Raw genomic sequence first — 27965 nt, forward strand, 5'->3', positions numbered from 1 at the left:
AACATAGTAAAACAATGTAAATGATTGTGTCCGTGCAAAACATAAACCATTACTTATTGTGAAAACCACCCTTGAATGATGGGATAGTAGACTAAAAGCTTTAGGAATCCAAACTATAACATATAAGTACCCTGTATCAAGATTGATGCAAAACAAGTATTTCCAAGGCACACCTTTATATGATCATTATAGTTATACAAAATAAGAGAATAACAGAATAACAGGTATAAAATCATTCCAACTCATACTACAGTTTAAAAAGGGAGTGATTTGTAAAATATGCATAACGAAAAAGTAAATCTGTTCAGTTCTGTTTCACATGGGTGTTGTTGAGATGTATCCATAGATTTAGTCCCTAATGTTGCTCTCAACGTGCAGCAGATTGATGCTTTTAACTTCAACATTTAAAAACAAATCTTCCCGGGGAGCATGCCCCCGGACCCCCCTAGAGGAGGTTAGGTCCCCCGCCCGCCCACACCCCCCGTCAAATTGTCCCACCCACATTGAGGATGCTTCCTACACCCATGCCTGAGACACAGTTTCATGACTATTGTTGTGTTTTGGCCCCACAGGCAGGGGCATGGGGTTTAACAGGTTTTAAAGTATCCAATGTGTTAGTGATTTTTTATGTATTTTCCTTTAGAATGGCAGGAAATTAGTATTCAAATTTGTATTGAATTTTTGGTCCCCCCCAATGTTGACTCCATGAATACGGCCATGCTTTGTACTGTCTTAAAACCTTTCCTTGGAATATGTTATGCATTGTAAGGTGTCCTTGGGTGCTTTGAAAGGCGCCCTTAAATAGAATGAATCATCATTATTATTTATTATCTGAAACGATGTAATAACTTTTAAAACTTTTTCCAGTCACTTGCCCCATGCATTCAGCAGCAGCAGGCCATCACTTTGATTTCATCCCGTTATAAATGTCATCATTTCGACAATAAAGAAATGCTACATAAACGTTATCTTGCACGTTTTATCTAACCATCTCCGTTTCTAACTTTCAATATATTTAAAAAGAGATCTCTCTCTCTCTCATCTGCGTGCGGGGGCGGGGCCTCACAGACACGCTGCATCTCTCTCTCCCTCGCTCACAGACACGCTGCAGCACTGTGCAGTGTGCACACAGTTCTGCCGGTAATGAATATTACATTTTGTGAGGAAACTTTCCCACCAATAATTCCAATAAGTATTCCAAAATGTATTCATTTCAGGTTTACGAAAGTAACTGCAATTATATTACTCGTTTTTCAAATGTAACGCCAGCTGAATGCAGTTAGCCTACTTGATTTTTGTATTCTGATTACGTAACGCCGTTACATGTATTTTGATTACGTAACGCCGTTACATGTATTTTGTTACAACTCAACCCTGCTTCTAGGCTACTGTCCCGCAGCCTCTCTGTTGGACTCTGTCGCAGCGGGACTACTGCTGTGGTGCGGAGCGCATTAACCAGACTCTTCACAACGAAGGATCACTTCTTCTTCAGGGGAGGGAAGGTTTCGCAGTACGCAGTCTACTGTCCAGCAGCTGCTGCCTCTCTGTTGGACTCCGGTACTGCACCTTACTCACGAGACGTTGTAAACAAAGAAATGGGTGGAACGCAGTAACCACTCCGCCAACGCCACAGTCACCCCCGTCGTGCGGGCCGGGTGAGAATGTCTGGCGGGCCGGATGTGGCCCACGGGCCGCCAGTTGGTGGTCACTGGTCTAAGTGAACGGTGACTGCAAAAACTACACTGCGCATGCTCAGAGTATTTTCCTATTTAATGTGTGTGGCAAAAAATAATGACCAGAGGGGCAAAGTGCTGCCATCCCCACCATACGTCATCTCACATAATTCAGAGCTGATTGGCTAAGTACGTGTGCCGCGAAAAGTGTGGTGTGTGAAGAGGAGGAGAGAGAGCTGCAGTGAGGCGTCCTAAAACCAGGAAGTAACCTGCGCATGGCTTCCCTCCACAAAAAAGCAACGAGATTTCTCCATAGGATTTTAATCCTAAGAAAATAGCTCAAAATAAGATCTGTGGGAAACGTAGCTGTTAGATAAATGTACGTTTTGTTCAGCCGGATAATATCCACATGTCTACCCTACTTTTATCATTTTCGAATAAAAAATCTATTGATTAGATTAGATTAGATATATGATAGACTTTTGAAATTACAAGAAGATAAGGAGGACTTTTACAAAAAAGTAATAGAGATTTTTGTCCAGAAGGATAGGCAAATGGACTTAATCTTCAAGTCAAGGTACTGTAAGACTGCAATTTTATTGAAAATGGGATCTTACTAAGAGAGAACAATTCAATATTTAAATGATAACATTACATTTTTTTGGGTATCCTTCTGTTGAACTGTCTGTTTAAAAGTAATTGAAGCATCAGACAAAAAAAGCTTTTGAAAATAATATTATATTTTGATTTAATATATTTGTAAACCTGAAGAGTCAGTGCCAGTGCCTCACCAGCCATGAACCTCTCTGCAGAAGCTTATATATAGACATCTGAGTTTTTTGTGCCCCACCACTTTTGTACATATAGAAACGCCACTGACGTTGACCATATGCATAAGACCCTCTTCTGCCTGGATACTGGAGGACGTGGTAAGGCATCATGTGCTGCTGGTAGAAGGTATTAGGTGGAGGAGGACGGGGGCCTGTTCTAGTACCTTGACATAGTTTGGAGATGGAGGTGCTGGGTTCAAAGACTCCCCAAGGAACCGCCATGGAGGGTCCTCATTTCTTTGCAGAGTAGCCAAAACATCTTTCACAAAGGAAAATATGATCATTAGGAATCAAGTCAATCACATTCACTACAAGATCTGAAATCAAAGTGCTGAGAACTTAATTAATGTCATACCTTGCTGGTCATTTGGTGTAGCTCCTTGGCGATAGTTGGCAAGTCTATCCCAAACAGGGACTTGAGGAAAAGATTTCAAAAGAAAATGTCACTATTTCATAATATTGCTAAATTAAGGGATACTGCCAGGATTTTAGCAACACTGATCTCATGAGTCTAAAAAATATATATCAATCTAAATGATTTGGATGAACTCAACAAAGTATTTACTTGGTTAACTGTATACAATAAAACATACATTTCATGCATGCTGTTTAAAAAAAGATTAAAGCTAGAATAAATTGTAAAAATAAAATATATTTTGCTGGAGAACTGGAGTCTACTAACACAAATGTATTATATATAATCCATACCCAAATACAAAAAAGTACAGAAAAAATCACCTGAAAAGGATTAAATCAATCAAATTCACGTACTACTACTACTACTACTACTACTACTACTACTACTACTACTACTACTACTAGCGTTGGGGAACTCCAGTTCGAAACCCGCTCCCGCCCCACTGCGTCAGGCCGTTGTGTCCTTGGGCAAGACACTTCACCCGAATTTGCTCCTGTGGGTATTGTCCACAGTAGATGACCATTACATGTATGATCTGTATGTGTAATGTGTATTTGTAAAGCGCTTTGAGATTCATTGAGAAAGCGCTATAATAAATATAAGGATTATTATTATTACTACTACTACTACTACTACTATGTAGTACTACTACTATGTACTACCACTATTACTCCATACCCAAATACAAAAAAATACAGAAAGAATCACCAGATACGAGTAGTCTAGTCAATCAATTCACAACTTTGCCTTGAATATCTTTACTATCTGTTTCATAGATCTTCTATCCAAGGAAACGTCCTCGGGGTTACAGCCCAAACGTATATATATTATGTAAGTTTGAATTAAAGAATGATAAATCCTACCTGTGTCGTGTATCAGGGAGCACAGAAGAAGAGTCAGGGCTGCTGTTATCAGTTCCATGGTTGATGGAAAGTTATTTCCTGCTGAACCTCTGAGAAGCCTTTTTATAGATAGGGGTGAGACATTATTTGTTTTTTTAATGCATTAGTTTTATGACTGAGGTATTGTGTCACACTCTGTTATACTGTAATTGTCATTTATACAATCATAATGGATTGAATCATTTTATCAACAGTCTTAATTACTTTAATTACCGAGACAATGTGAATCATAGTGTCTGTATTATTATTATTATTACAAGTGTTGAGAAACAATGCTAACTGAGAAACTGTCTAATCTCAGCTTTGGCATTGAAAGTGAATACAAGACGAGCTCAAAAGCACAGTGAATAAAAATGGTATGTATAATTTTGTCAAATGAATTTGCCCTTTCTTTTTCAGGGTTAAAACTTAGACTTTAAACATAAGTATATACATGTATTGATAACTACAATAAGCAGTATTTATTCCACTGTACACTATTTAAATGTACAATCTGTTCTTGTTTATCTTATTTTATTTTACATGTATATAGACTCCTGCATTTACTTGGTCACTCACAACCTTCTCTGCAACATAACAGGGATGGGCAACTTTGATGGTGGTGGGGGCCACATCATTGATGTACTGGCCACCAGGGGGCCGCAGATTCACTTGGAACACACACACACAAAAATTCCATGTGTTTAACATATACTAAGTCTGACATCTTCATTGACATTTTACAATCAAAAGGAACATCCCCAAAAAATGGGAACATCCTCTAATAAGCTCACTAAACAAATATCAGTTCACAGAAATTGTATTTCATTTTTACAAGTGGCATGTTTGTATTGAACAGGTTATTAAACAGTGGAATAAAACTATTGTAAACTATTGGAAAGCACGGAAAATGTGTGTGTATTGAGATTAACCATTAGATGACATACACATGAAGTGATGAACACTAACCCAGACATTAGTTGTCTAACTTGAACCTAAAACACTTGTAGCCTGTCTCTGCATTCCCCTTATTCCACAATAAGGGGAATGTCAACACAGACACCTGTCAGCACCACTCCCCCTCCCTCCCGCTGAAATTATGAATGAAAAGCGTAGTAATCATAGATAACACGGCAGGGTCCGTGACAGTTTGTTTTCATCTGATTTCAAATAAACAAAGTCTTGGTTTTTAGAATATTAAACTTGTTTCGCCAAATTCAGATGATAAAAACAACTTTTAAGCTTGTAAAGGCATAATTACAAGAGGCAATTTAACGTCACAGCAGGCATAACAACAGCCGGTGTTTCTTGTGAGGGTTTCTCTGGGAAACAAACACAATACACACAAATGCGTCACAGATTATTTCGCGGTATTTGAAATCATCTCCGCAGCTCGCGACGTAACTAGGAGTCTAGTGGACGGTATCAGTACTACAAGTAAAACATTTTTTATTAATTAAGTTGTTTGGGCCGCAAAAAGAGGAGGTGGGGGGGGGCCGCATGCGGCCCGCGGGCCGCCCTTTGCCCATCCCTTAGCTTATTGTATTTTATGTATATAGTTCACTTCTCCTACATATAGGGGTGAATCCGAAAATTATACTTTTATACCTACATTTCTGTCTTTATTCATTATTTGTATTTAGTCTTTTACCAGTTATAATGACATATTTAGTTCTCCATACACTCAATGTTTGTTATCTTTCCCTTTAAATAAGTGAACTCTGCTGATCAGCCACGTATCGCCACGTCTTCGCGCATGCGCAGTGCCTCACACTTGTGTTCCGGGGTCGATCGTACACCGTAGAAAAACATCATTGTGTACCTTTTTCACTTTCTATTCACGTCGTTTTTACACGGACAGCTGAAGGGGGAGTCTGGGGGATTTATCGGAAGGAGAGACGCTTTGAATACGGCACCGAGAGATGAACTTCTTCAGAGGAGTGATGGGGGGACAGGCCGCCGGGCCGCAGCCCTCCGGAGCCGAGACGGTAGGAAACACCCTGGATAACTGGAGCTAACTGGAGCTAACTGAGGCTAGCTAACATTACCACCACAGGGTTCCAGACGTACTGACTCCACACACGTCAGCATTTAAACTCATGTTTATACACGCAGGGTGCATTTATATACCTACATATAACACCAATAATTATATGTTAAGAGACGGAGGCCTTCCTAAATCAGAACAACGAGCTAGTTATAAAGCTAATAAGCTAACGTAGCATACCTGTCAGTTAGCAGCAGGCTGTCTGACATGTCTTCTGTTTTCTCTACGTGTAGCTGTAATGAATGGACACTAATGACTATAAGGTGTATCGGCTGTTTACTATATCTTTATCTTCAAATCACATCCAAGAATACACGAGCTAACTATGTTAACATCCAATTTAAATGATATTGTAATCATCTCTAGGTTCCCAGTGTCCTGTTCTTGATATAAACCAGCATTTGTAGTGATCGGTAAGGGCTTTTTGTTGCACTTCAAATTGCAAACGAATGAAGGAATATGGGATTTTAAAATGCATTTCAATCATCACAACCCGTGCAGCCACTTTGTAGATATCAATGTCTACAACAAATAAAGATACAGATCATGCCAAATTTGAGGGCGTAGGTTTCAATTAGCATGTCATCATCAGGCTGTATCTGTTGGTGGGCGATTTTAACATTTGACCTAGAGAAACATCCATTGATGAGATCCTAAAACCCTTTGAAAGATCCCGGTAATGTGTCTTTTTTAAAATTAGATTAAGCGTGGGAATTCATCACCCTGGGAACATATGGGATGCAAGGCATTTAGTACCACTGTCCCTCTTGCTATGCTCATCAATGAATTTAGCTTTCACTATCAATCGATCTGATTACAAACTTCTCACATAATTGGTAAGCCTATAAAAAGGTCCAAGGTGACTCCTCAAGGTGCTTGTGTTGTTCAGCATTTTAGGATAATCTATTTCCAATGCCTTAAAATAAATGATGGAGTATTGCAGCCGTTTTACAATTAAGTAAATCTGTTATTTAGACTAATGTTTTCCAACTGGTTTGTCTCCTAAGACCCTAACAGTATGGCATTTGTTATTGGTTGAAAAGTATGGTAGTTGGGACCATGTAAAAGAAATGACACATTTTCTTATCCAATAATTTACAAATATTAGAGGAATGCATTTATTTTCATTTTATGACTCCCGAGAACAAAAATAACAACCACATTTTTCATGATACCTTGTACCACATGCTTCTGAAGTAAAGGAAAACATCATGTCCGTTGATGTGCAAAATACAACCCATCATCCCTATTTTAAGTCACATAAAAATATCTTTTAGGCCGTATATGAGTCCTGCACAAATAATCAATGATTTCTTTCTCTACAGATCCAGAAGTTGTGTGACCGGGTAGCCTCCTCGACGCTACTAGAAGACCGCAGAGATGCTGTCCGGGCCCTCAAGTCCCTCTCTAAGGTAAAACCAGACACAGTTAATCTAGTACACTGTGCACAGAGTAATTCAGTCCAATGCAACAATGCAATACATTTGACGTTTATGCAGGTAGAAGCTGAATTGTGTTGGGTTTTACTGAGTGTTTTACATTCTTTGTCTTTCTGGCAATGAAATAATTTCGGAGAAAAATATATAAGAAACACCTCTGTATTAAAAAAATTAATTTAAAACACACCATTGTTACCTTCTAAAAGATTGGCTTTATTGCAGGGCTGTAACATTTGAATGCATCCTTTTTCATCTGGATTGATAACATATACTGGCTGAGAATATGATATGCTTTTGGTTAAGCCACATTGTGGATGCTTCTCACAAGGTGTTTGGCATACTTACTTTTTTTTAAATTGCAGCAGTAGCTGTCATCAAAGGAGAAAATGGCATGTAAATTAATTATGATATTTGTAAATATATTCTCTTCAGTCATGGATGATTTGTCAAACTCTGCTGAATCCTCTCAAAGCTGCCTTTCAGTTCTGTTCATGGACAGTTGTGTTACTGTGTGCCACATCAACCATGAGTAATGTGTTTTTCAGGCATGAATAAGGGGTTTAGGAGGCACAGGGTTTCACATAATCGCTCAGTGGTATCAGTGCTGATCAAAAACACAGACATAGATGTGTTGACTTCCTGTATTTTACAAGAAATACAGTACTAAGTTCATGATTTAGTATTATTCAAATACTACTGGTAATTCGAAAGCACTAAGATTTAGTTTCAGTCCAAAACCATTTCTTATCTGCTACTGCAAATGACCTCCCATGAAACAGTTGTTTTTAATAACCTTTTCTGTTTGTACAGTGAACTTTTGTCCTATTTCGTTCTCTCAAATTTGTATTTAATCTGTCTTTATGCTTTTTTAAAATATTTGATATATAGCTTTTACTTGCCTTGTTGTTGTAAATCACCTTAAGAATGGCCTTGCCTTCCATTTGATCCTTTCTAGAAATATCGCATGGAAGTTGGCACACAGGCGATGGAACACTTGATTAACATTCTGCAAACTGACCGGTATGATACAAATATTTCTATTTTTCTATAGGCACCTTGTTCTGATAAGGGTTAATAATGCGACTTGTGTTTTGTTTATTCTCCGATCTTTCCTGTAAATGGAACAGGTCTGACTCTGAAATCCTTGGCTATGCTTTGGACACACTCTACAACCTCATCTGCAATGATGAGGAGGAAGAGCAAGGTATTTAACCCTTCCTCACTTATTAGAAATGATTAATTTCACCTTAAGTTGATCACCATTGAAGATAATTCTTCCTAATTGTGTGACGACAGTAACCGGTGACGGAGCCATTATTTTTGCATGTGTAAATAAGTTCAGTTCATTTCAACTGGACACAAGTTAATTTGCATTCCCCTCCTCTGTTCACTGATGATGAGTGCTTTGTGTAAAGATTCTCTCTTTTCTCTTCCTTGTTTAACCCTACAGATGAATCAGAAGGTAAACATATTTTAAACTGTGCATGACCACCCCCCCACCCCTAACCACCAGCAGCAGCACTTCAATCATTCATTGTTTCTGTGGTTGGGAAAAGAGCACGTATTGTTTACACCTGCTGCAGTACACAGAGTTTTATTAGCGGATGAAATTCAAGGCTGTATTTTTGATTGTTGTCATGCTATATCTTCACAAGAATCAGTCAGCTGATTCTTCAGGTTGGTTGAAATAAATGCTGGCTTTTGGGTGAGGCTTTAAACTTCCTCTTCCCCCCCGCACTCTCAGACGCAGTAACCCCTATCCCTGCCTCAGGGAAGCATAAGAATGTTTCCATGCCTGGTCAGTACTGAAAACAAGCTTTTGCAAATGTAGTAATTAAGCTGCTATCTAACTAACTGCACTAAAATGGGTTGAAACTGGAAAAGTGAGTGGAAGGTGTTTTGGGTGGTAACATGAGTGCTTCACTAATCACTTCCCCACACCTCTGTCTGTTTACGTGTCATATCTGGTTGCCCCTTTGTTTCTAGCGCTGTACCGAGAAGTCCATCGCTCTGTCACAATGTTGATTCAAATACAAAATTAACATTCAATGCTGCCTAGCTTTTATTCAAATTGTTTATCCATACCTATTAAATATGTTTTAATCCAGTATTCTTGCGCAGTGCATAAAGGATAGTCTACACTGCTATTATTAGCATTATACTATATGTAAAATCTGACTTGTGTAATCCATCTTCCCATAATGCTCGAAGCCACAAAGGGAGGCGTGTACCTGTATTAACGGGGCAGTCTCGCAGCACTCTGAATACATTTATATCTCCAGGAAAAGGAAGAATGTACATCTTCTGAAAACAGCCCTTTATTTGATCCATTGGAAATATAAACATATTGATGACTGCAACTTCTAATATACATTTTAAATGTCACAACATTGTTTTTGGATGGAAGCAGAAATCTTAGAGAAAGAACAAGGTATGTCCAGATGACTAGGTGGGTATGCAATTAATCTGAGTGCAGTGGGGTTTCTCACCATGTTGTTACACTAAAAAAGCTCTCTGTCATCCCACGTTAAATGTTAAATTCCTGTGTGTACATAGTAACCCTACTGAGCTCCCCCTGTTCACCCTCCCACCAGCTGTCCCTTATCCCCCATCTTTGTTTCCCTAAAGGCGTGTTCACAACTATCACCCTGAGCATTTGCACATTTCTCAAATGGCTTTACTTATTCCTTGTAATATGAGAAGATCTGATAAAGCTTTCTAACTCGGGCTCATGGTTATGAACAAACCAGCTGGTCCCCTCACTGCACTGCTGCTGTAGTGCTTATTGGAGCAAATGTTATATTTCATTCTCCTTCACAGATGAGGCCATGCAGAAGCAGTCTGATGACCTCGGGGCTCAGTTCACAGAGCAGTTCATTCAGGACCCCGAACACATCACTCTGATTCTCAGTCTGCTGGAGGTACTGAGCACTTTCTACTCAAGTGGCGAGAGTCTTTGGTTTTATATTTGTCTCAACGCAGCCTGACACATTTATGCATTGATGTGTTTTATTTCTTAGGAGTTTGACTTTCACGTTCGCTGGCCCGGGGTGAAGCTGTTGACTGCTCTCCTGAAGAACCAGGGGGTCCAGGTCCAGGGGATTATTCTGGTCAGCCCCATGGGTGAGTGTCTCCTCTGCACATGTGACCTGTTTCGAGTTATCAGGGGTTTACTCACCCTCAGTTTTATATCAACTTATCTCTATCCTTTTGCTGAGAGCACCTGTTGTCTCTGGAACAGTTGGCAACTCACAACAAAAGATAGTCAGATTGTCAGACAGTTTTTTTTTTAAATGTTTTGTGTTTTAGATCAACCAGTATTTAATCAACCCTTTTGATTCATTCCTTCGCAGGTGTTTCCAGATTGATGGACTTATTGGCAGACTCTAGAGAAGTGATCCGTAATGATGTAAGTATTTCAGTTTAAGCTGACATTTAGTTATAAAACGTTTATGGAAACCTGTGAAACTGCTGCCATGTTTAGACTTAGTTTGGCTCTGTGTGCAAGAACGCAGCCATCTCATTCGGACTTTGAAGCCTATAAAAATACCAAAGTATATAATAAATGACTAGTATACAAATAATTAAAGGTGGGGTATGTAATTCTGGAGAAACCGGCTCGAGTGCGCTAGAACTTGAAAATACACAGCCGGAAAAAATCTGCCACTTCCTCACAGAGCCCCTCCTCCAACACACACGAACGCGCACATGACCAATGAGGGCACGAGATAAGTTTGTGCACAGATGGAAGGCTGACAGGCAGGTAGGCCATCGTGCTTTTTACAGCGCCACGGCTTCCACAGATGATGTTTTTTAATGGATTTTTTGTCAAAGCACTTCAGATATTCATTGCTATCAGGATGTTAAGAGCATTCCATGGAATATAACAAAAAGTGTACCTCGAGCCGGTTTCTCAAACTTACCTACCCCACCTTTAACTTCTTCATGTGTAATACAAATTACAATACAAACCAGCAAAACACTTCCTTGACCACTTGCATACATACATTGTAACAAAAGTGTGCATTTCTATGATGATAAACTCAGGTTTTAAACTGTACATCCTGATATTTCCTGAACCTTATACAGTGTGTCTGAACTCTAACTGTGTAATTCCAAACTATTTTTACAACTGGTATTTCATTCCCACAGGGCCTGCTGTTGCTTCAACAGCTGACCAAAAGCAATGCTGCTATTCAGAAAATCGTGGCATTTGAAAGCGCATTTGAGCGTCTTCTAGACATCATCACAGAAGAGGGCAGCAGCGATGGAGGTACAATTATTTTGAAATATGACGATCCAGTTTCTTGACATGAAACCGTATGAATATTATTTTTCTTGTGAGTGATGTCCTGATGCACATCCTTCTCTGCCTGCAGGTATCGTGGTGGAGGACTGCTTGCTGCTGCTGCTCAACCTGCTGAAGAACAACAGCTCCAACCAGAACTTCTTCAAGGAGGGCTCGTACATCCAGAGGATGAAGCCCTGGTTCGAGGTCGGGGATGATAACTCTGGCTGGTCTGCACAGAAGGTCACCAACCTCCACCTCATGCTGCAGGTAACGCAGAGCAGTCAGGTTGACGTGTTTCTTCCATCATTTCACAAATGAAGCGAGCAGAACAATGGCATTTTGTTTGCTATAACCTTGCACAATGTTCTGTTCCCAGTTGGTGCGAGTCATGGTGTCTCCGGTGAACTCCCCTGGAGCTTCAGCCAGCTGTCAGAAGTCCATGTACCAGTGCGGCCTGCTGCAGCAGCTGTGCACCATCCTCATGGCCACCGGGGTGCCTGCCGACATCCTCACTGAGGTAGAAAGCAATACCCAGTACACCCAGAAGAAACGGTTGTTTACTCGGAAGGATTGGCCCCTTTTGAGACATACAACATTTTGCTTATATTTATACATTAATAAATAAAGGAAATGCATAAATAAAGCTTAAATTATGAAATAAAGATTCAGGTACATTTAAAAGCAAACAAAATACCCACCAAAATAATCATAATTAAATAAACTGATTTGAGAAATGTCTTATTTTTGTACTAATTTATTTTCTAATAAAAACTAGTGCTTAACACTTTTAAAATTGACCTGCACATTTATTGATTTTAGATTCTCTAATTATGTATTGAGTTGTTTTGATTTTTTTTATATGTTCTAAAGGCTGGTTTAGTCCTCCATATTGATCCAACTGCTTTTTTTCAGACCATCAACACTGTGTCAGAGGTCATCCGGGGGTCACAGGTCAACCAGGATTACTTTGCATCCGTCAACGCTCCTTCAAACCCACCCAGGTACGAAACATCCTGAGACCTAAAACCCCCACTTTCCATCTGATAGTTAACTAATCCAACTTGAACTTCCTCCGTCCATAGACCAGCCATCGTGGTGCTGCTCATGTCCATGGTGAATGAGAGACAACCGTTTGTGCTTCGCTGCGCCGTCCTCTACTGTTTCCAGTGTTTCCTGTACAAGAACCAGAAGGGACAGGGAGAGATCGTGGCTACGCTGCTGCCCTCCACCATTGATGGTAAGTCACACGGAGTTGAGAATTTAGAAGTTCATTTTCAATTTCTCCTGACAAGACATTGATCATTTCCCTCGTACCAACCGTACTTCAGTTGTTTTATATCTTTCAAGAGTGCAAAGTCTTAAAGCCGCCTTTTTGTTTTAGTAGTTATGCTTTGGATTCAACACTTAAACACTAAAACACTGACAGGCTGTTTATATACAATAACAAAAAACATTTGAACAAAAGATGCTACGATACTATTAAATTGAAGCACTTCACTCATAGAAATAGGCTTTAAAAAATAATAATTATAATATTACAAATAAAATACTTAATTGTAATGAATTAGCTTTATAGAGTGCCACAGTGACGCGTCCGAAAACCCGGAAGTAAGTTATCATTTTACCACTTCCGGTTCCTTCGACAAAAACCAATGCAATTTCTCCATAGGATTTTGGAAAATAGCTCGAAATAAGGTCTGTGGAAAGTAGGGTAGACATGTGGATATTATCCGGCTGAACAAAACGTGATCCGTCTCTTCAATGTGTGCCAACCACAGACCTTATTTCAAGCTATTTTCCAAAATCCTATGGAGAAATTGCATTGGTTTTTGTCGAAGACACCGGAAGGAGTTTACTTCCGGGTTTTAGGACGCGTCACTGTAGCACTCTATTGGTGGGAAAGTTACAAATAATAATAATAATAATTCCTTACATTTATTATAGCGCTTTTACAATGACTCAAAGCGCTTTACATATACACACATTACACATATGACATACATGCAATGGTCAGAAACTGTGGACAATACCCACAGGAGCAAGTTCAGGTGAAGTGTCTTGCCCAAGGACACACCGGCTTTACAGACAAATATGTGGTTCTTTAACTTTTGAGGACATTTATATTTCTTTAAGGTTATATAATTGAATAATGTTGAACAGTTGTTGTCGTCGTACACTATAATTTACACAATGCACATGAACACATCTAAATATGACTGAATAATGGTAATATTATTTGAAGTATGTACAAAATAATCCGTTACTGACTGGCTCACATTTCTCCGTCAGCCAATTCCATCTCCGCGGGCCAGCTGCTGTGCGGAGGCCTGTTCTCAGCGGACTCTCTCTCCAACTGGTGTGCCTCCGTGGCCCTGGCCCACGCCCTGCAGGACAACCTCACCCAGAAGGAGCAGCTGCTGAGGGTCCAGCTGGCCACCAGCCTGGGGAAGCCCCCCGTCTCCCTGCTGCAGCAATGCACCAACATCCTCTCACAGGTAGGAAGAGAACACTTAGCTGCAGGTACGAAGAAGAGGTTACCTGTGTGTCTGGATAGGAAGGATTCTGGGGCAAATTAGGGTTACAGTCTATGGTTAATACTGAAGTGTCAACAACGGTGAAAAGAACGGTGTAACGTTATGTGGTTTTGCAGGGAGATAAGATCGCCCGGCGGGTAAGTAATGCTTGTGTGTTTGTGTGTGTGTTTTGTGAGTGTTTGGGCGGCATCTAAGCTGGTTATTTTGGCCTGGCATCTGTAGTAGTGGTCTTGTTGCCCACATGTTTGGGGATCTTGCTTCCCTTTAACTCTCTACTACCCCTCTTTCACCCCTAACCTCTGGCTTTGACCCCGCTCTTCCTCATCAGGGTGGCACACTAGTTGCTCTCACTGTGTGCACTAGTGGGGAAGTACACACATGGACAGCCAAGCAGCTCGTTTTTTTTTGTGGGTTTGTCATCCTAACACATTTGAGGTGTTTGTAAAACCCTTATCTGTGTGTTCAGGAAGTTAGCTGCTGCAGTTTTGGGGCCTTTTCCTGTCCCAGTGAGAGATCTCCTCTCTTGTTTGTCTGGTTCCTTTTCTTATATGTACCTGCTTGCAATTGCAGGTGCCATACAAAGTTATAGTTATAATGATTAGTTAAATATCCCCTGTGGATTCAGGTGGTTAAACATATATTAATGGCTACAAGATGAAGGTGGAAGTTATTCAACTCAATTTACTCAGCCCTCATGGTTTTCCTGGGAGTTTCTCAGTTTGCATTACTCTCTTCATTCCTCCCTTGGAGCAGCCAATTCTTCTTCTCTTCCTGTTTACGCTAGTTATGTCTGTAGTGAAGGATCAAAACTCAGCCCCCCTCGACTTCCACCTTACTTACTTTGTCATGTTCAGTCATAAAAGATAACGAGAAGCAAGCACCAAGGCTTCATGTACCCATGTTGTAAATGTATTATCTCTTCGATTTACACACGGCATCTATTGCACGTCTGTCCGTCCTGGGAGAGGGATCCCTCCTCTGTTGCTCTCCCTGAGGTTTCTCCCATTTTCCCCTTACACTGTGGTGTTTCTTTGGAAGTTTTTCCTTGTACGATGTGAGGGTCTAAGGACAGAGGGTGTCGTATTGTCATACTGATATTCTGTACAAACTGTGAAGTCCACTGAGACAAATGTAACATTTGTGATATTGGGCTATATAAATAAACATTGATTGATTGATGTAGGGTTGGAGTTCATGCCAGACGACAAATGACAAAAAGGGTCTTTGCAAACCCACAAAGGATGAAATTACACTTCCTAGTGGGGGAGGAGTCTGAGTGCAGTATTAGATTAGTGTGGCATCAGGAGACGTGCATGGAGGAAGGAGCTGACCCCGAGATTAAGCTCTATGCTATTTGTCATAATGACTGCAAAGCATCAGATTGGTTACAGGGGGGAGGAGCACGGACATCCGGTACTTATATAAGTCCTGCAAACAGTGGATGTGTCTTTATTTCTCTCACTTGAGTCTTTGACTTCAGTTTCAATTAGTTAGTAGCGGTTGTTTTTAACACAATCCACCGCGCAAACACTTACAGAAGCACGGTGTGTACTTTGTTTTTTGAAAAAGTGTTTGAGTAAATGTTTGTGGTCTTGTTCCCGTCTATTTGTTTTCCTCTTCATCTTTGCATTGCATCACATTTGGAGATTAAATCTGAAAAGGTGATTTTGTACGTTTTTATAGTTTCTAATGCTGATAAGTTTTTCTCCCCTCCTTCATTGCTCAGATCTTATTAAACTCTAAGAAAGACATCTGCTCTTCTGAAAGCATGATGTGCATTAAGTGTTGATGCACCAGCTTGTTTGCAGCCTCTCCTCCAGTGTAGAAGTGACAGATCATCTCTGGCTGGGCAGTCTGCATTGTGGATGGAATTTCATCATTTTTAAGCCAACTCCATTAAATTCATCCCTTTTATTTTACTTTTCCACATTATTCTGCATTATCTTTCTGTATAAAAGCTGACTTTTCTAAACAACCAAAGGGACTCCAGGTTGCGGTCTGTGGCAGATCTGAAACCTGTCTATCACTTTTCTATTATTACACTTCCTTTTGTGTTCGTAAAAGCACTTTCAGTGGGTTTTGCTTTGCATGTGCTGATAGTTGGAGACACGGTAACAATGTTGTATTACTTGTATTGCCAGGCATCAGTCGCACACAATTCAAATGGGCAACCACAAATTACTCGTGTACTTTTGGTATCAGTATGTGTTTTGTGTCCTAGTGTTTTTTTTGTGATAACTTTAAGAACTACTAACGGTTGATGTGATTGAAGTGCTTCCATTTAGGAAATGAATGGGTTTCCCTAACCATTTCCTTCTTTTGTTGAATATTAATCTGTTTCCCAGAGATTTGACTTATTGAGAAGTGTGCTAACTAGAAGTGTGCTAACTAACTAAATGAATGCTTGTTTATTTTACCATCAACTCATAATCACAACCTTTGTTGCAATTTTATCAGTTTTATCAGTTTTCCTGAATTTAATATACGGTCAATAGTTTTGTAAGATTCCTGCTGCAAATTATGACTTGCTTTAAGTAGAATTATAGTTATTAAAATATTAGTGGTAAATCTGATGATTTGCTTTAAAGTACGTGCATTCTGTTTCCTCTTTGCCTTAACTCTAAGTGTTTTCATGTCTCCAGAAAATAACATATTTTGACTTATCAGTAGTGTTACTGTCACTCAAGAAGAACATTTATTACCACATTTATTTTATTGTTACTGTTGTTTTTCCTCCACAGGGCAGTAAGGTGCAGACCCGGGTGGGCCTCCTCATGCTGCTGTGCACCTGGATCAACAACTGTCCCATCGCTGTCACTCACTTTCTACACAACCAGGAGAACGTTCCTTTTGTATCCTTCAAACTAAATGCAAGCCTATCGACACATTTCATTACAATACATGTCTGTATTTAATAATACATATAATATTAATACACTTTATTTACATAGCACCTTTCATGCTTGACGCAGCCCAAACATCACAATGACAAATGAGGAACATGATTTAAAATATGTAAAAACAATAAAAAAGATAGGTCTTTAATTTACTTTAAACAATTCCAATTGAGGTTGCCGTTCTAAGATTTAGTCATCGTTGTCTTTAAAAAGTAGTTCATAAACTGTTCCTTAATATGAATCTGAATTGATTTCAGATTGACTCTCATTTTGAAATAATAACTTTGGAGGAATTCAGTTTAATCTTCTTATTCGGATTGAAGGCTATGCATTAAATAGTATTGTGTTGTGTGTGAGCCTGTGTGGACCCTTGACTCTGGCTCTGCAGCTGACCGCTCAGATCTCAGAGAACCTGGGGGAGGATGAGCGGCTGGTCCAGGGTCTGTGTGCGCTGCTGCTCGGCATCTGCATCTTTTACAACGACAACTCGCTGGAAAACTACACCAAGTAAGTGGTGTCCTCACGCACACTTTAGACTGCTCCCCTAAGCACAGTTGCATGATCTGCAGTATACTCCAAAACCTTAGTTCTCTTGCAGTTCCATATCGTGGATATTTTTGGCTGAATTTCTCATTGAGAATAAAATATCATGATATCATGTTCTTTATATAAAAGTACAGTATGAGACTCTTGAATGTGCACAAACTATTATAGTTAAGCACTTAGACAAATATTATATGGATAAGTAATCAGGTTGTTCTAGAATGTTCCTACGCACCGATGCCAAAGTTATACAAAGTTTAGATATTTTGAATCTGTTAAAACAAGCTGTATCCTCTTTAAGCCCTGCCATGTTGTCTCTGTCCTCCTCAGAGACAAGCTGAAGCAGCTCATCGAGAAGCGGATTGGAAAGGAGAACTTTGTGGAGAAGCTCGGCTTCATCACCAAACACGAGCTGTACTCGCGGGCGGCCCAGAAGCCTCAGCCCGTGTTCCTGTCTCCGGAGCAGATGCTGTTCGACCACGAGTTCACCAAGCTGGTCAAAGAGCTGGAGGGTCAGTCGGAGCCTCGTCCACACAGCCAGCAATAGTTCATCTGTCATGGCAGAGTTTAACTTTGCTTTTTACCCGCTACTCTAAACAGGTGTGATCACAAAAGCAGTTCACAAATCCAGCGAGGATGAGAAGAAGGAGGAGGATGTGAAGAAGACTTTAGAACAACATGATAATATTGTAATGCAGTACAAGGACCTGATCCGAGAACAGGTAAACAAAGATATTGAAGTGACTGTTATTTTTGGTATATATTGATTGTTGTGCTTTTATTTAGGTCTTAATGTCTGCATCAGGGTTTCCGCTAGGATTTTGTCTTGCCGGTCAAATGTCCGGAAATAATTTATTTTACCAGACAAATTTGAAACTTACCGGTCATGTTTCAATAATAATAATAATAATAATAATAATAATAAGAATTTTCGTTGGCAGGTAATTACTGGACTATGACCGGATATGCTGATGTTTAAAACTCAGTTAATTTTATTTACATTCAAACAAACTACTTGTAGTAGATAAAGTACATTATTCAAAAGTTTACATTAACTTTGGATAATAACACGGGAGAAACAGAGCCTCTCTCTCTCTCTCTCTCTCTCTCTCTCTCTCTCTCTCTCTCTCTCTCTCTCTCTCTCTCTCTCTCTCTCTCTATCCATCCAGCCGGTCAGCATCTCATGCAGCTCGCTAAACGGTGGGCGGGTCTTCAGGTGATCATGCAGAGCTGTGTGTCTCCGTCAGATCTGATCTCTCTCTCGCTCGTCCGGTTATATTTCACTCGCGTTTATGTCCATATCGATCAGATCCAGCTCTGCTGATCGGCCATTATCGAGAGAACCGATCAAACTATTAAGAGTGAATATCGGCCGATAATGACCGGCAGCCAATCGATCGGAGCATCCCTAATTATCACCGGACAATTTGACCGGCAGGTTTTGAATTTACTGGTTTTTTTATCAATTTTATCAGCTAAAAATTACTGGCTATTGGAAACCCTGGTCTGCATATGTATAAATGTGTCTTTGAGTGCGTATCTATAGGTATATACATATTTGCACACATATTTTTATTTCTATTTGTTTTTGTATTCGGGATTGTGGGAAACGGTATTTCAATCTCTGTCTGTCTGTCACACAAACTGGAAGATTGACAATAAAGTTGACTTTGACTTGACATTACACTTTTTGAGCATGCCTGGGTTTTATTGCGGTGTATATGATGTTACTTATATTTGATGTTCGTGCCATTGACGGTTTGATTGTGACTGTGTGACCCTCAGGATGCTCAGATCCAGGAGCTGAAGGAGCAGGTAGCGACCATGACGTCTCAGAGCGAACAGATGCAGACGACGGTCACGCAGCAGCTGTCCCAGATCCAGCAGCACAAAGACCAGTACAACATCATCAAGCTCAAACTAGGTGGGTTCATCTCATTGGTTGACAGGTAACGGGTGTTTCTGTCCGCTGGGTAAAAGTGCTCCATGTCTGCAAAGAGGAGGAATTTTCTGCAATAGAAAAAAGTATTCAATTACATTTCCGTGTGATTTATTTATTTATTTTTTAACAACCCAGTTCTTGTTTCAATTTTTTTGGCCACCGTCCATGTTGATGATAACATTTTACAGCTTCATTGCTGAGATACGATGCACCAGGGATATGCAGCGACGTCTCAAGATAGTTTTACAACATATTTACTCAACAACTATAACATGTACAATCACAGAGGTCTGAAAGGGAAAGAATAATATTTTGGTTTAGTACTACAACCTCTAAAGGAGTAATAACTTTGAACTATAATTAACTATTACATATCCTTAACAAATAATCATTTCTAAAATAAAACCCCTAAACCAAAACGGTGAATAAATAAATAGGAATCTCTGCCTATGTTACCAAAAAAGTGCAATTTTCTGTACAATCACCACGTTTGAAAATGGTTGGATAAAACATGCTGTTTATTCTGGCATCTTTTTGGCCTACTCATTGGTGATGTACTTATGTAAACAAAACTCAAAACAGGGTATAAACACAACAGAAAAATGCTGTTGTACCGTAAAATTATTATTATTATTACGATAAGATAAAACATAAATATTCTGACAGGACTCAAGGCTGATATATGGAGAAATAATATGAGTATAGAAATCTGTATCTACCTGAAGAATCCAGTACCGATCCGGCTATATTATTGTGTGTGTGTGTGTGTGTTTGAACTGTGTGTTTCACCTCCAGGTAAGGACAGCCAGTCTCAGGCGAACAGCCAGGCCGACTCTCAGGTGAACGGGCTGCAGACGGAGGAGCTCTCGCAGCTCAGAGAGGATCTGGAGAAGCTCCGGCAGCAGCACACACTCCTGCAGACACAGCTCAGTGACAAAGACGCTCTCATCAACACCCTGGTTAGTAATGTCTACGCACAGTGTGTGTGTTTGTCTAAGCTGTAAGTGGAGGCGTATGAACACACACTCCTCCAGACACCACTGTGTGACTCGCTGGGGAACGTTTCCCAAACAGCGACAGTGATCACGTTCAAACACCAGAATCTGATTTATTGTCAGACCAACTGCATTACAAATCATCACAAATACAATTGACTTTATTACACAAACGGTGTCTTGTTTCCTCCGGGCATAACACATAAACAGACTTAGAATAACAGATGACTTCAAACCACACCTTCACTGTCGTGGTAACAGCCTGACAACATTACAATAAAAGAACTACAGATTTCAGGCTAACCAAAACTCCTTAAAACAACATAAACATTCTTATGACAAAACTTCTAACCATATTTGGTGAGAAACCCTTTCCACGGGGAACCCTGAATGTATTAGAGCTGTATTTGTCCATGCACAGAGAGTAATACGTATTTATTTAGTTATCTATGTATCATCAAAGATACTTTCAAAGCCAACAAGTGAAACATTTCCAAGTACTGCCTTCTTAGTGAGGATTTGCTTGCATTAAAACACTCGAACATGTTATGTGTCACCTTTTGGCTCTGGAACAAAGCTGTCATTATAATACATTAATACAAAAATGTCTTGACTTAAAAATGTATTTCTAAATAGAAGAAGTAAAAGCCTCTATAATCAAATTCATGTGCAGCTTAATTTAAAATGCAGTATTAAATATGCTATAATGTTATTTCTTTATCCATATGTTAATAAGGGGATGTGTCTTGCTGGTGTCACATAAAAGTTATATTAAACTGCACATTTATTTAATTATTGATGTTTTTTTTGGGACCCTTATTTCTTTATAATAATAATAATAATAATAATAATGGCAGCTTTAGTCTTCCATTCCTCGGAAACTCCCATAATGATTTTTTCATATTTCATATCGACCAGGTATAAGAAAATAATCAGCAGATGAAATACATTTTATTTTCTTAAAGGCTTAAACTGTTTTGATTGTTATTCTACAATTGGGGTTTTACTTTAATCATCTCACAGAAAAAAAGTGCATCATTAATTAGGGATGCTCCGATCGCCAATTTTGGGGCCAGAATCAGCCGATCCGATCGAGTGGGCGGGGCCTATGGGGATCTTCCATTTAAAGTGATGTTTAAAACTCAGTTAACGGGGCTCATTCACTGGCGCTTCCACAAACAACAACTTATTACATTCAAATGAAGTTCATTATACAAGTTTACATTAACTTTGGGAGAAATGAGCAGAAGCGCTCTCTCTCCCCCTCTCTCTCTCTCCTGACAGCCCGTCAGTATCGTCTCATGGAGCTCACTGATCCAGTAATGAGTGACCCGACAGTGAAGAATAAATATATTTATAACTAGTTTTAGTTCCAGAGGTATATAAAATAGCTAAGTGTGTTAGGTCTAACTCTTAGTGTGTGTGTGTGTTGCTCCGCTCACCGGTCCGTCACAGCGGGTGGAGCTGCAGGATTTCTGCTTCACACACGATGCACACCGCTATTTTACTGTCTTTTCCGGACACCTTAAAATACTGCCAGACCGGTGAAGCCATTTTGGCGAGCTTGTTTTGCCGCACACAGAGAAAAGTGTCATGTATTTTACGTCATCATTTTACGTCATGTGATCGGCTCTCACGATCGGCCCGAGCACCGATCGATCGGCAGAGAGTGAATATCGATCGGCAGAGAGTGAATATCGATCGGCAGAGAGTGAATATCGATCGGGGCATCCCTATCACTAATGTTTCCTGTGTCCTCTCTGTTTTCTCTGACTGTAGAAATCAGAGACAGCAGAAGGTTCGGCAGCATCAGACAACACAGAAATGCTCAAGGTGAGATTCATCACTGATACACCGTTTCCCCTTTTAGAAACATAAACTGACCTTTTTCAATAATAATGTGTGAAGGATGAGGCTGGCATTATTATTCATTTCTGATTTTATCTTCAACTCCCATGAAATATGAAAACCTTAGTATACCTTCGCATACTTCCTCTCATTGAAATGCTTTTGGATTACTTCCCTCTATGATCGTTGAATACCACCAGACTTACCCCTTGAGCTTAATCATTTTGTTATCATTTCAGTTAATCCATCTACATGTTTATTTATTTAATCGTTTATTTGGCAGGCACAATGCACAGTAATGAACACTTAAAACATTCAAATGTCTCAAGCGTAACAGTGCCAGATTTAGCTTTGAGCTCAGTCATGTGCAGTGCCTCACATAAAACATTTAAGAAGTTTACATTTTACAAACAGAGCAAAAACAAAATACATGATATGCAAAAAGTGCAGAAGCAGTATACACAAGTATTTATGACATGGTAATACAATATAGCAGCTACGACATATAAAGTGCAAGAGGAGCTACCCCTGTGTTAAAGTGCATTTAGCGGTGATTGCACGTCTGTTTGTTTCTCAACCATTCTTTGAGTTAAATGTTAAATGCATTTTAAAGTCTTTGACTCTCTGTGTTGCAGGAGCTTGATGCTCTGAGGAGTCGGGTCCATTCCCAGGCGACAGAAATCGACCAGATGAAGACGGAGAAGCAAGAGCTGCTCCGAAAAGCCGAAGCTATGGTAAATATCACGCAAAAATCACATTAAATACCAAAAATATCACATCATTATTGACTGATAGTAAATGAATGAACTGGTTCCTCTCAGTCCTCGGAGGCGGTCTCCAGCAGTGACGGCTCGTTAGACGCTGCCAAGATGGCGGAAGTGGAGAGCAGACTGGCAGCTCAGACGAGCGAGACAGAGAGACTCAAGGTGTGTAGGAAAACTGTTTGGTAATATCTGAGCATGACTGTGAAACATCACTCGACCAATTGACTTCTAATATTACTACACCGGTTGGCTCTCGCCTTTTAAAAACGTTGTTTATTGGGTTTTTTCAACAGCATACAGTTACTCTATCAGAGCATGTATCAAAAGTAGGTAAACAAATCTTCACTTTATAGAAAACAGGTAGAGTAACAATGTAAATACTGGGCAGAAAGATCCCACACAGACAGAAGACAAACATCCATCCATCTTCTCCCGCTTATCCGTGGTCGGGTCGCGGGGGTAGCAGTTCCAGCAGAGAGCCCCAAACTTCCTTTTCCCTGGCGACATTAACCAGCTCTGACTGGGGGATCCCAAGGCGCTCCCAGGCCAGCGAAGAGATATAATCCCTCCGCCTGGTCCTGGGTCTACCCCTTGGTCTCTTCCCATGCTGGACGTGCCTGGAACACCTCCATAGGGAGGCGCCCAGGTGGCATCCTAACTAGGTGCCCGAACCACCTCAACGGGGCTCCTTTCAACGTGAAGGAGGAGCGGTTCAACTCCGAGTCCCTCCCGGATGACTGAACTTCTCACCTTATCTCTAAGGGAGACACCAGCCACCCTGCGGAGAAAACCCATCTCGGCCGCTTGTATCCGCGATCTCGTTCTTTCGGGCATGACCCATCCTTCATGACCATAGGTGAGGGTAGGAACGAAAATGGCCCGGTAGACAGAGAGCTTTGCCTTCCGGCTCAGCTCCCTTTTCGTCACAACGGTGCGGTAAAGCGACTGCAGTACCGCTCCCGCTGCTCCGATTCTCCGGCCCATCTCACGCTCCATTGTTCCCTCACTCGAGAACAAGACCCCGAGATACTTGAACTCCTTCACTTGGGGTAAGGACTCATTCCCTACTTGGAGTGGACAGTCCATCGGTTTCCTGCTGATGATCAGCACCTCCAAATCTGAGGCCACAGAACAGACAAACAGACAAATAAAAAAAATAGAAAACCAGTCAGCTAAAACCAAAATGTCAATAATAAACAATAAATGTCAGGCTCTCATCTTTCCCAAAGTATAAGCTTTTTCTCCAGAGTCAGGTTCCCATTGTTTGTATTTATGGATTATTCTCTCATCATCTACACCTTTCCCCTCTTCTTCCTCTTCTTCCTCTCTGGTTCCAGGAGGAGTCGAAGAGTTTGTCAAAGAGCCGGGTGGATCTGGATCAGCAGCTGGCCGCAGCCACCAGCACGGCGGCCATCTTGCAGACGGAGAAGGCCCAGCTGCAGACGGAGGTGCAGGAGTCGAAGAAGGAGCAGGACGACCTTCTGATGCTGCTGGCCGACCAGGACCAGAAGATCCACAGCCTCAAGCAGAAGCTCAAAGCCCTGGGAGAACCGGTACACATCAGAATTATATTTATCTACAATTATCAACAGTTTAAACTCACCGTCTTATACTGTAAGTGCTACAAGGCTTTACTCCTGTGGAGAGTCATTCATCTAAACCTGATCAGGATGAAGGTTTCCTACTCAAGCAAGTAATATATCTGAGATAAATAATATGAAACAAATAGAAATAACCTGACGTATACTAGTGACAAGTAATCACACTAAGCCTGAAACTTCAACTTTCTCCAGGTAACGTTGATTGTTTGATCCTTAATGAATCGACATGTTTGATTTTTACTGCTGACATTTAGACTGGACATTGGACACCAGTAAATTGAATGAAAATGACCCACTAGTTACACTTTTAGCCCTTGTTACCCTCATTTTACATCCACGATCTCGTCCAAATGATTATAACTTATGTTCAATCAGGAGAGACGGTTTTGATGTAAGAATACATATTTATTGCCAGGAATACACATGAATGTAATGGAGTTTTGGTGATTAGGCCCCGTTGTGCAGGAGTATCATTCGGGAGGGGAGAACCGATCAGATGAAACCATCTGGGGTCTAGACACTGGTGGTGGTGAATAGATAGCTGGGGTCGGTCTGAAGGGGAGTGGCTTAGCTTGACCCTGGATTCAGAGGGACAGGAGGTGAAGAGGGGTGGAGGAGGGTTGCATCGAGTCACCTAGAATGACAGCTGTCAGAGGGGAGAGCAGATTTAAAAGGTTTAGCGGAGCGCTGTGATAGGCTTGTGAGAATAGAGCGAAGTGATTGGTTAAGCTGGGGAGTGACGCCCCCGATCACTTATTGAGAGGAGAGAGTAGTAACATGGAAATAGTAAAGAAGGTCTTCCTGGTTGAACTTGCACTGAGCTCCATTAGCACGGCCAGCTGATTTAAATAGATGTTGTCGCCACTTCTTTAGTTAAAAAGTTAAAAGTTAAAAAGCGTTGCAAAGGTCTCAGCATGACTTCTCGGAAATATTCATGTTTAATAATGCAACGACTAAATCTACCCAACGTCCTCTATATTTACTCATTTATTTTATATATATTTATAATCTTTATCGTCCGCTCCCAACTTACCCAGTGTTCTGAGGTGTTAATGTTTGAGTAGCAGAGGAGAGCTTTACACCAGGGGTGTCCAAACTACGTTTTGGCCCCCGGACCAGTTTTAATCGGCACTCAGCAAATTCAAAAAGTATAATGACTGAAGTATAATAAACTTCTGCTTGTCTTATATTCTACTTCTTAAATATATATGTTCAAATATATTACACAGTATTCATGTGTTTAATAATCCCAATTTTCAAATAAATTCAAGTTGAAAACATGTTTTAACAAATCTAAGTTGATAGAAAAAAGCCCAATGACAAATGTACATAGAAAGCTTGAAATATACCCTTCATATTTCCGCTTCTTATCAGCAATCTGAAGCTTCTGTTTTACGGAATGAGCTGCCAACTAAATAAATGAAACCCCATGGAGAGCTGGGATGGAGGCTATTTTTTTCTTATAGCATTTTGAAGTTAATTTACCTACATTGGATTGATTTTTCCAACTTATAACTGAACTTATGAGGCAATATACCTCACCTCTAGTGAGCGGCCCAGCCCTTCGTATATTTGTATGTGTGTACACCCTTGATGTACACCTTCGATATACACCTTCAAGGCTCTGTGTCTTCCTCTCCAACCCAGTCTCACGGCATTTCGTGTTATAGTCACAAAATGAATTTAATCTATTGATTCGTGTTCACCAACACGATTTTTGCATTTTTTTTCTTGTCACACAGAACGATTTTAAAAGCAATGTATTTCTATTAGTATGTTTCGTGCCTGCACCAGGTCTTTTTGTCCGGTCGGATCTTGGAAGACCGGAAGCTGTGTGGTTCATAAAAACATTTTTCTTACTCAATATCTTACCCTAAGCCTATCCCTTTTATTTAAAATTGTATAATGTCGGAGTTTTTTTGCCGTCCGCGAGGAAAAGAGATGGGGCTCAGAGCCTCAGAATACTGAAATCTGTATATATATTTTTCTTTTCTTCTAATTTGTTATTATTTGGTGCAGGCAGGAAACATACTACCAATATAAATACATTGCTTCTAAAATCGTTCTGTGTCAGAATACTGAAATCTGTATTTTTTTTTATCGGTTTTTCCTTCTAATTTGTTATTATTTACATTGCTTTTAAAATCGTTCTGTGTGACATGAAAAAAATGCGAAAATCGTGTTGGTGAACACAAATCAATAGATTCATTTTGTGACTGTGTTGTCCTCTCAGCTGTGACGTGAGTGTTTGCTATAGTTAGACTGTGACTCTGTCCTCACAGGTGGACGATGAAGACGATCTAGACGCCAGGGACCAAACAGACGACGATGAAGAAGACGATGATGAAGACTAGAGGGAAAACACTGAAAGAAAAAGAAAAAAGAGAGATGGGAATATTTGTCTGTCAACAGGCAGAAAAAAGAACTGTGCAGAAACACAGCTGAGAAACTGAAGAATAGGACTAATATATTGAAGCAGTTCCTCCCCTCCGGCTGCCATGCTATCTTCATCTTTCTTTTACTTCCTGTCACATGTTAGTTATTTTTTCCACTGGTTCAGTTTTCAGTGACAGCAAAGAGATGTCAGTGCATTCATCTCTGCTACTTTTACTGTCAGTTTGTGATGGATTTTACCAGTCTTGTGTTTATTGTAATGTATTTTCATATAGTTTGTAATCACAAGAAAATAGACGCTAAGTAATTATTAATACACGTCATGAGTAAAATTCAGAGTGAAGGATTTAAAATGTAGCAAAGAGGTAAAATAAAGAGGTTAAATATTATTCTCATTTTATCATTGACATACAGTTAGGCTCAGCTGCAGCGTGGCTCTGTGCTGCTCAGCTGCAGCGTGGCACTGTGCTGCTCGCTGAATTTATCTTCACTCCCATCAGTTTACTATATTTCATTATGTTCATTTCCCTTTGACGACAGAACCAACCCGCTCTACAATATGCTGCAAAACACTGACAGAAAACGCTTCAAGACAAAAAAAAAGGAGATATTTTTGCAACTTTTTGTCCAGTACTGGCATCCAGCTTCTGTATTATATTGTGTAACTTATCAGTTTATGAGCCACATTGAAATGAATAAAGAGTCTATCGGTCTGAATGGAGGGATAATTGTAGATAAATTAAATTTTACTAAATCCACAAAGAGACTTATGTGTTTGTATTTTAGAATGCTTGATGTCTGATATGAAGGGCAGATAAGTAAATGTCTATAAATAGGTATCAAATTAAAACAAATATGATATCTTTCT

General features: G+C 40.1%; 1 protein-coding gene across 6 annotated transcripts; it reads left to right on the forward strand.

Moving 5' to 3' along the window:
* The first annotated feature begins 5558 nt into the window (after positions 1-5558).
* Positions 5559-27859, forward strand: uso1 (USO1 vesicle transport factor). Of its 6 annotated transcripts, none has more exons than XM_034086674.1 (27): positions 5559-5790; positions 7175-7261; positions 8244-8308; positions 8416-8492; positions 8739-8750; positions 9033-9086; positions 10109-10209; positions 10309-10411; positions 10642-10697; positions 11441-11561; positions 11668-11846; positions 11956-12096; positions 12492-12580; positions 12662-12816; positions 13869-14074; positions 14230-14250; positions 16855-16965; positions 17399-17517; positions 17884-18065; positions 18154-18275; positions 19339-19477; positions 20291-20454; positions 22270-22323; positions 22974-23072; positions 23160-23264; positions 24440-24655; positions 26986-27859. In XM_034086674.1, exons 1-27 carry the CDS (start codon positions 5725-5727, stop codon positions 27055-27057), a joined length of 2916 nt encoding a protein of 971 aa, XP_033942565.1. In that variant the 5' UTR covers positions 5559-5724; the 3' UTR covers positions 27058-27859. The 6 variants fall into 6 exon arrangements, with proteins under 6 accessions (XP_033942565.1, XP_033942550.1, XP_071059648.1 ...); XM_034086659.1 differs by lacking the exon at positions 8739-8750 and adding an exon at positions 9699-9719; XM_071203547.1 differs by lacking the exons at positions 8739-8750; positions 14230-14250 and adding an exon at positions 9699-9719.
* The last annotated feature ends 106 nt before the right edge of the window (positions 27860-27965 follow it).

The sequence above is a fragment of the Pseudochaenichthys georgianus genome, chromosome 1 (genome assembly GCF_902827115.2).
Source record: "Pseudochaenichthys georgianus chromosome 1, fPseGeo1.2, whole genome shotgun sequence".
Classification (NCBI taxonomy): Eukaryota; Metazoa; Chordata; class Actinopteri; order Perciformes; family Channichthyidae; genus Pseudochaenichthys; species Pseudochaenichthys georgianus.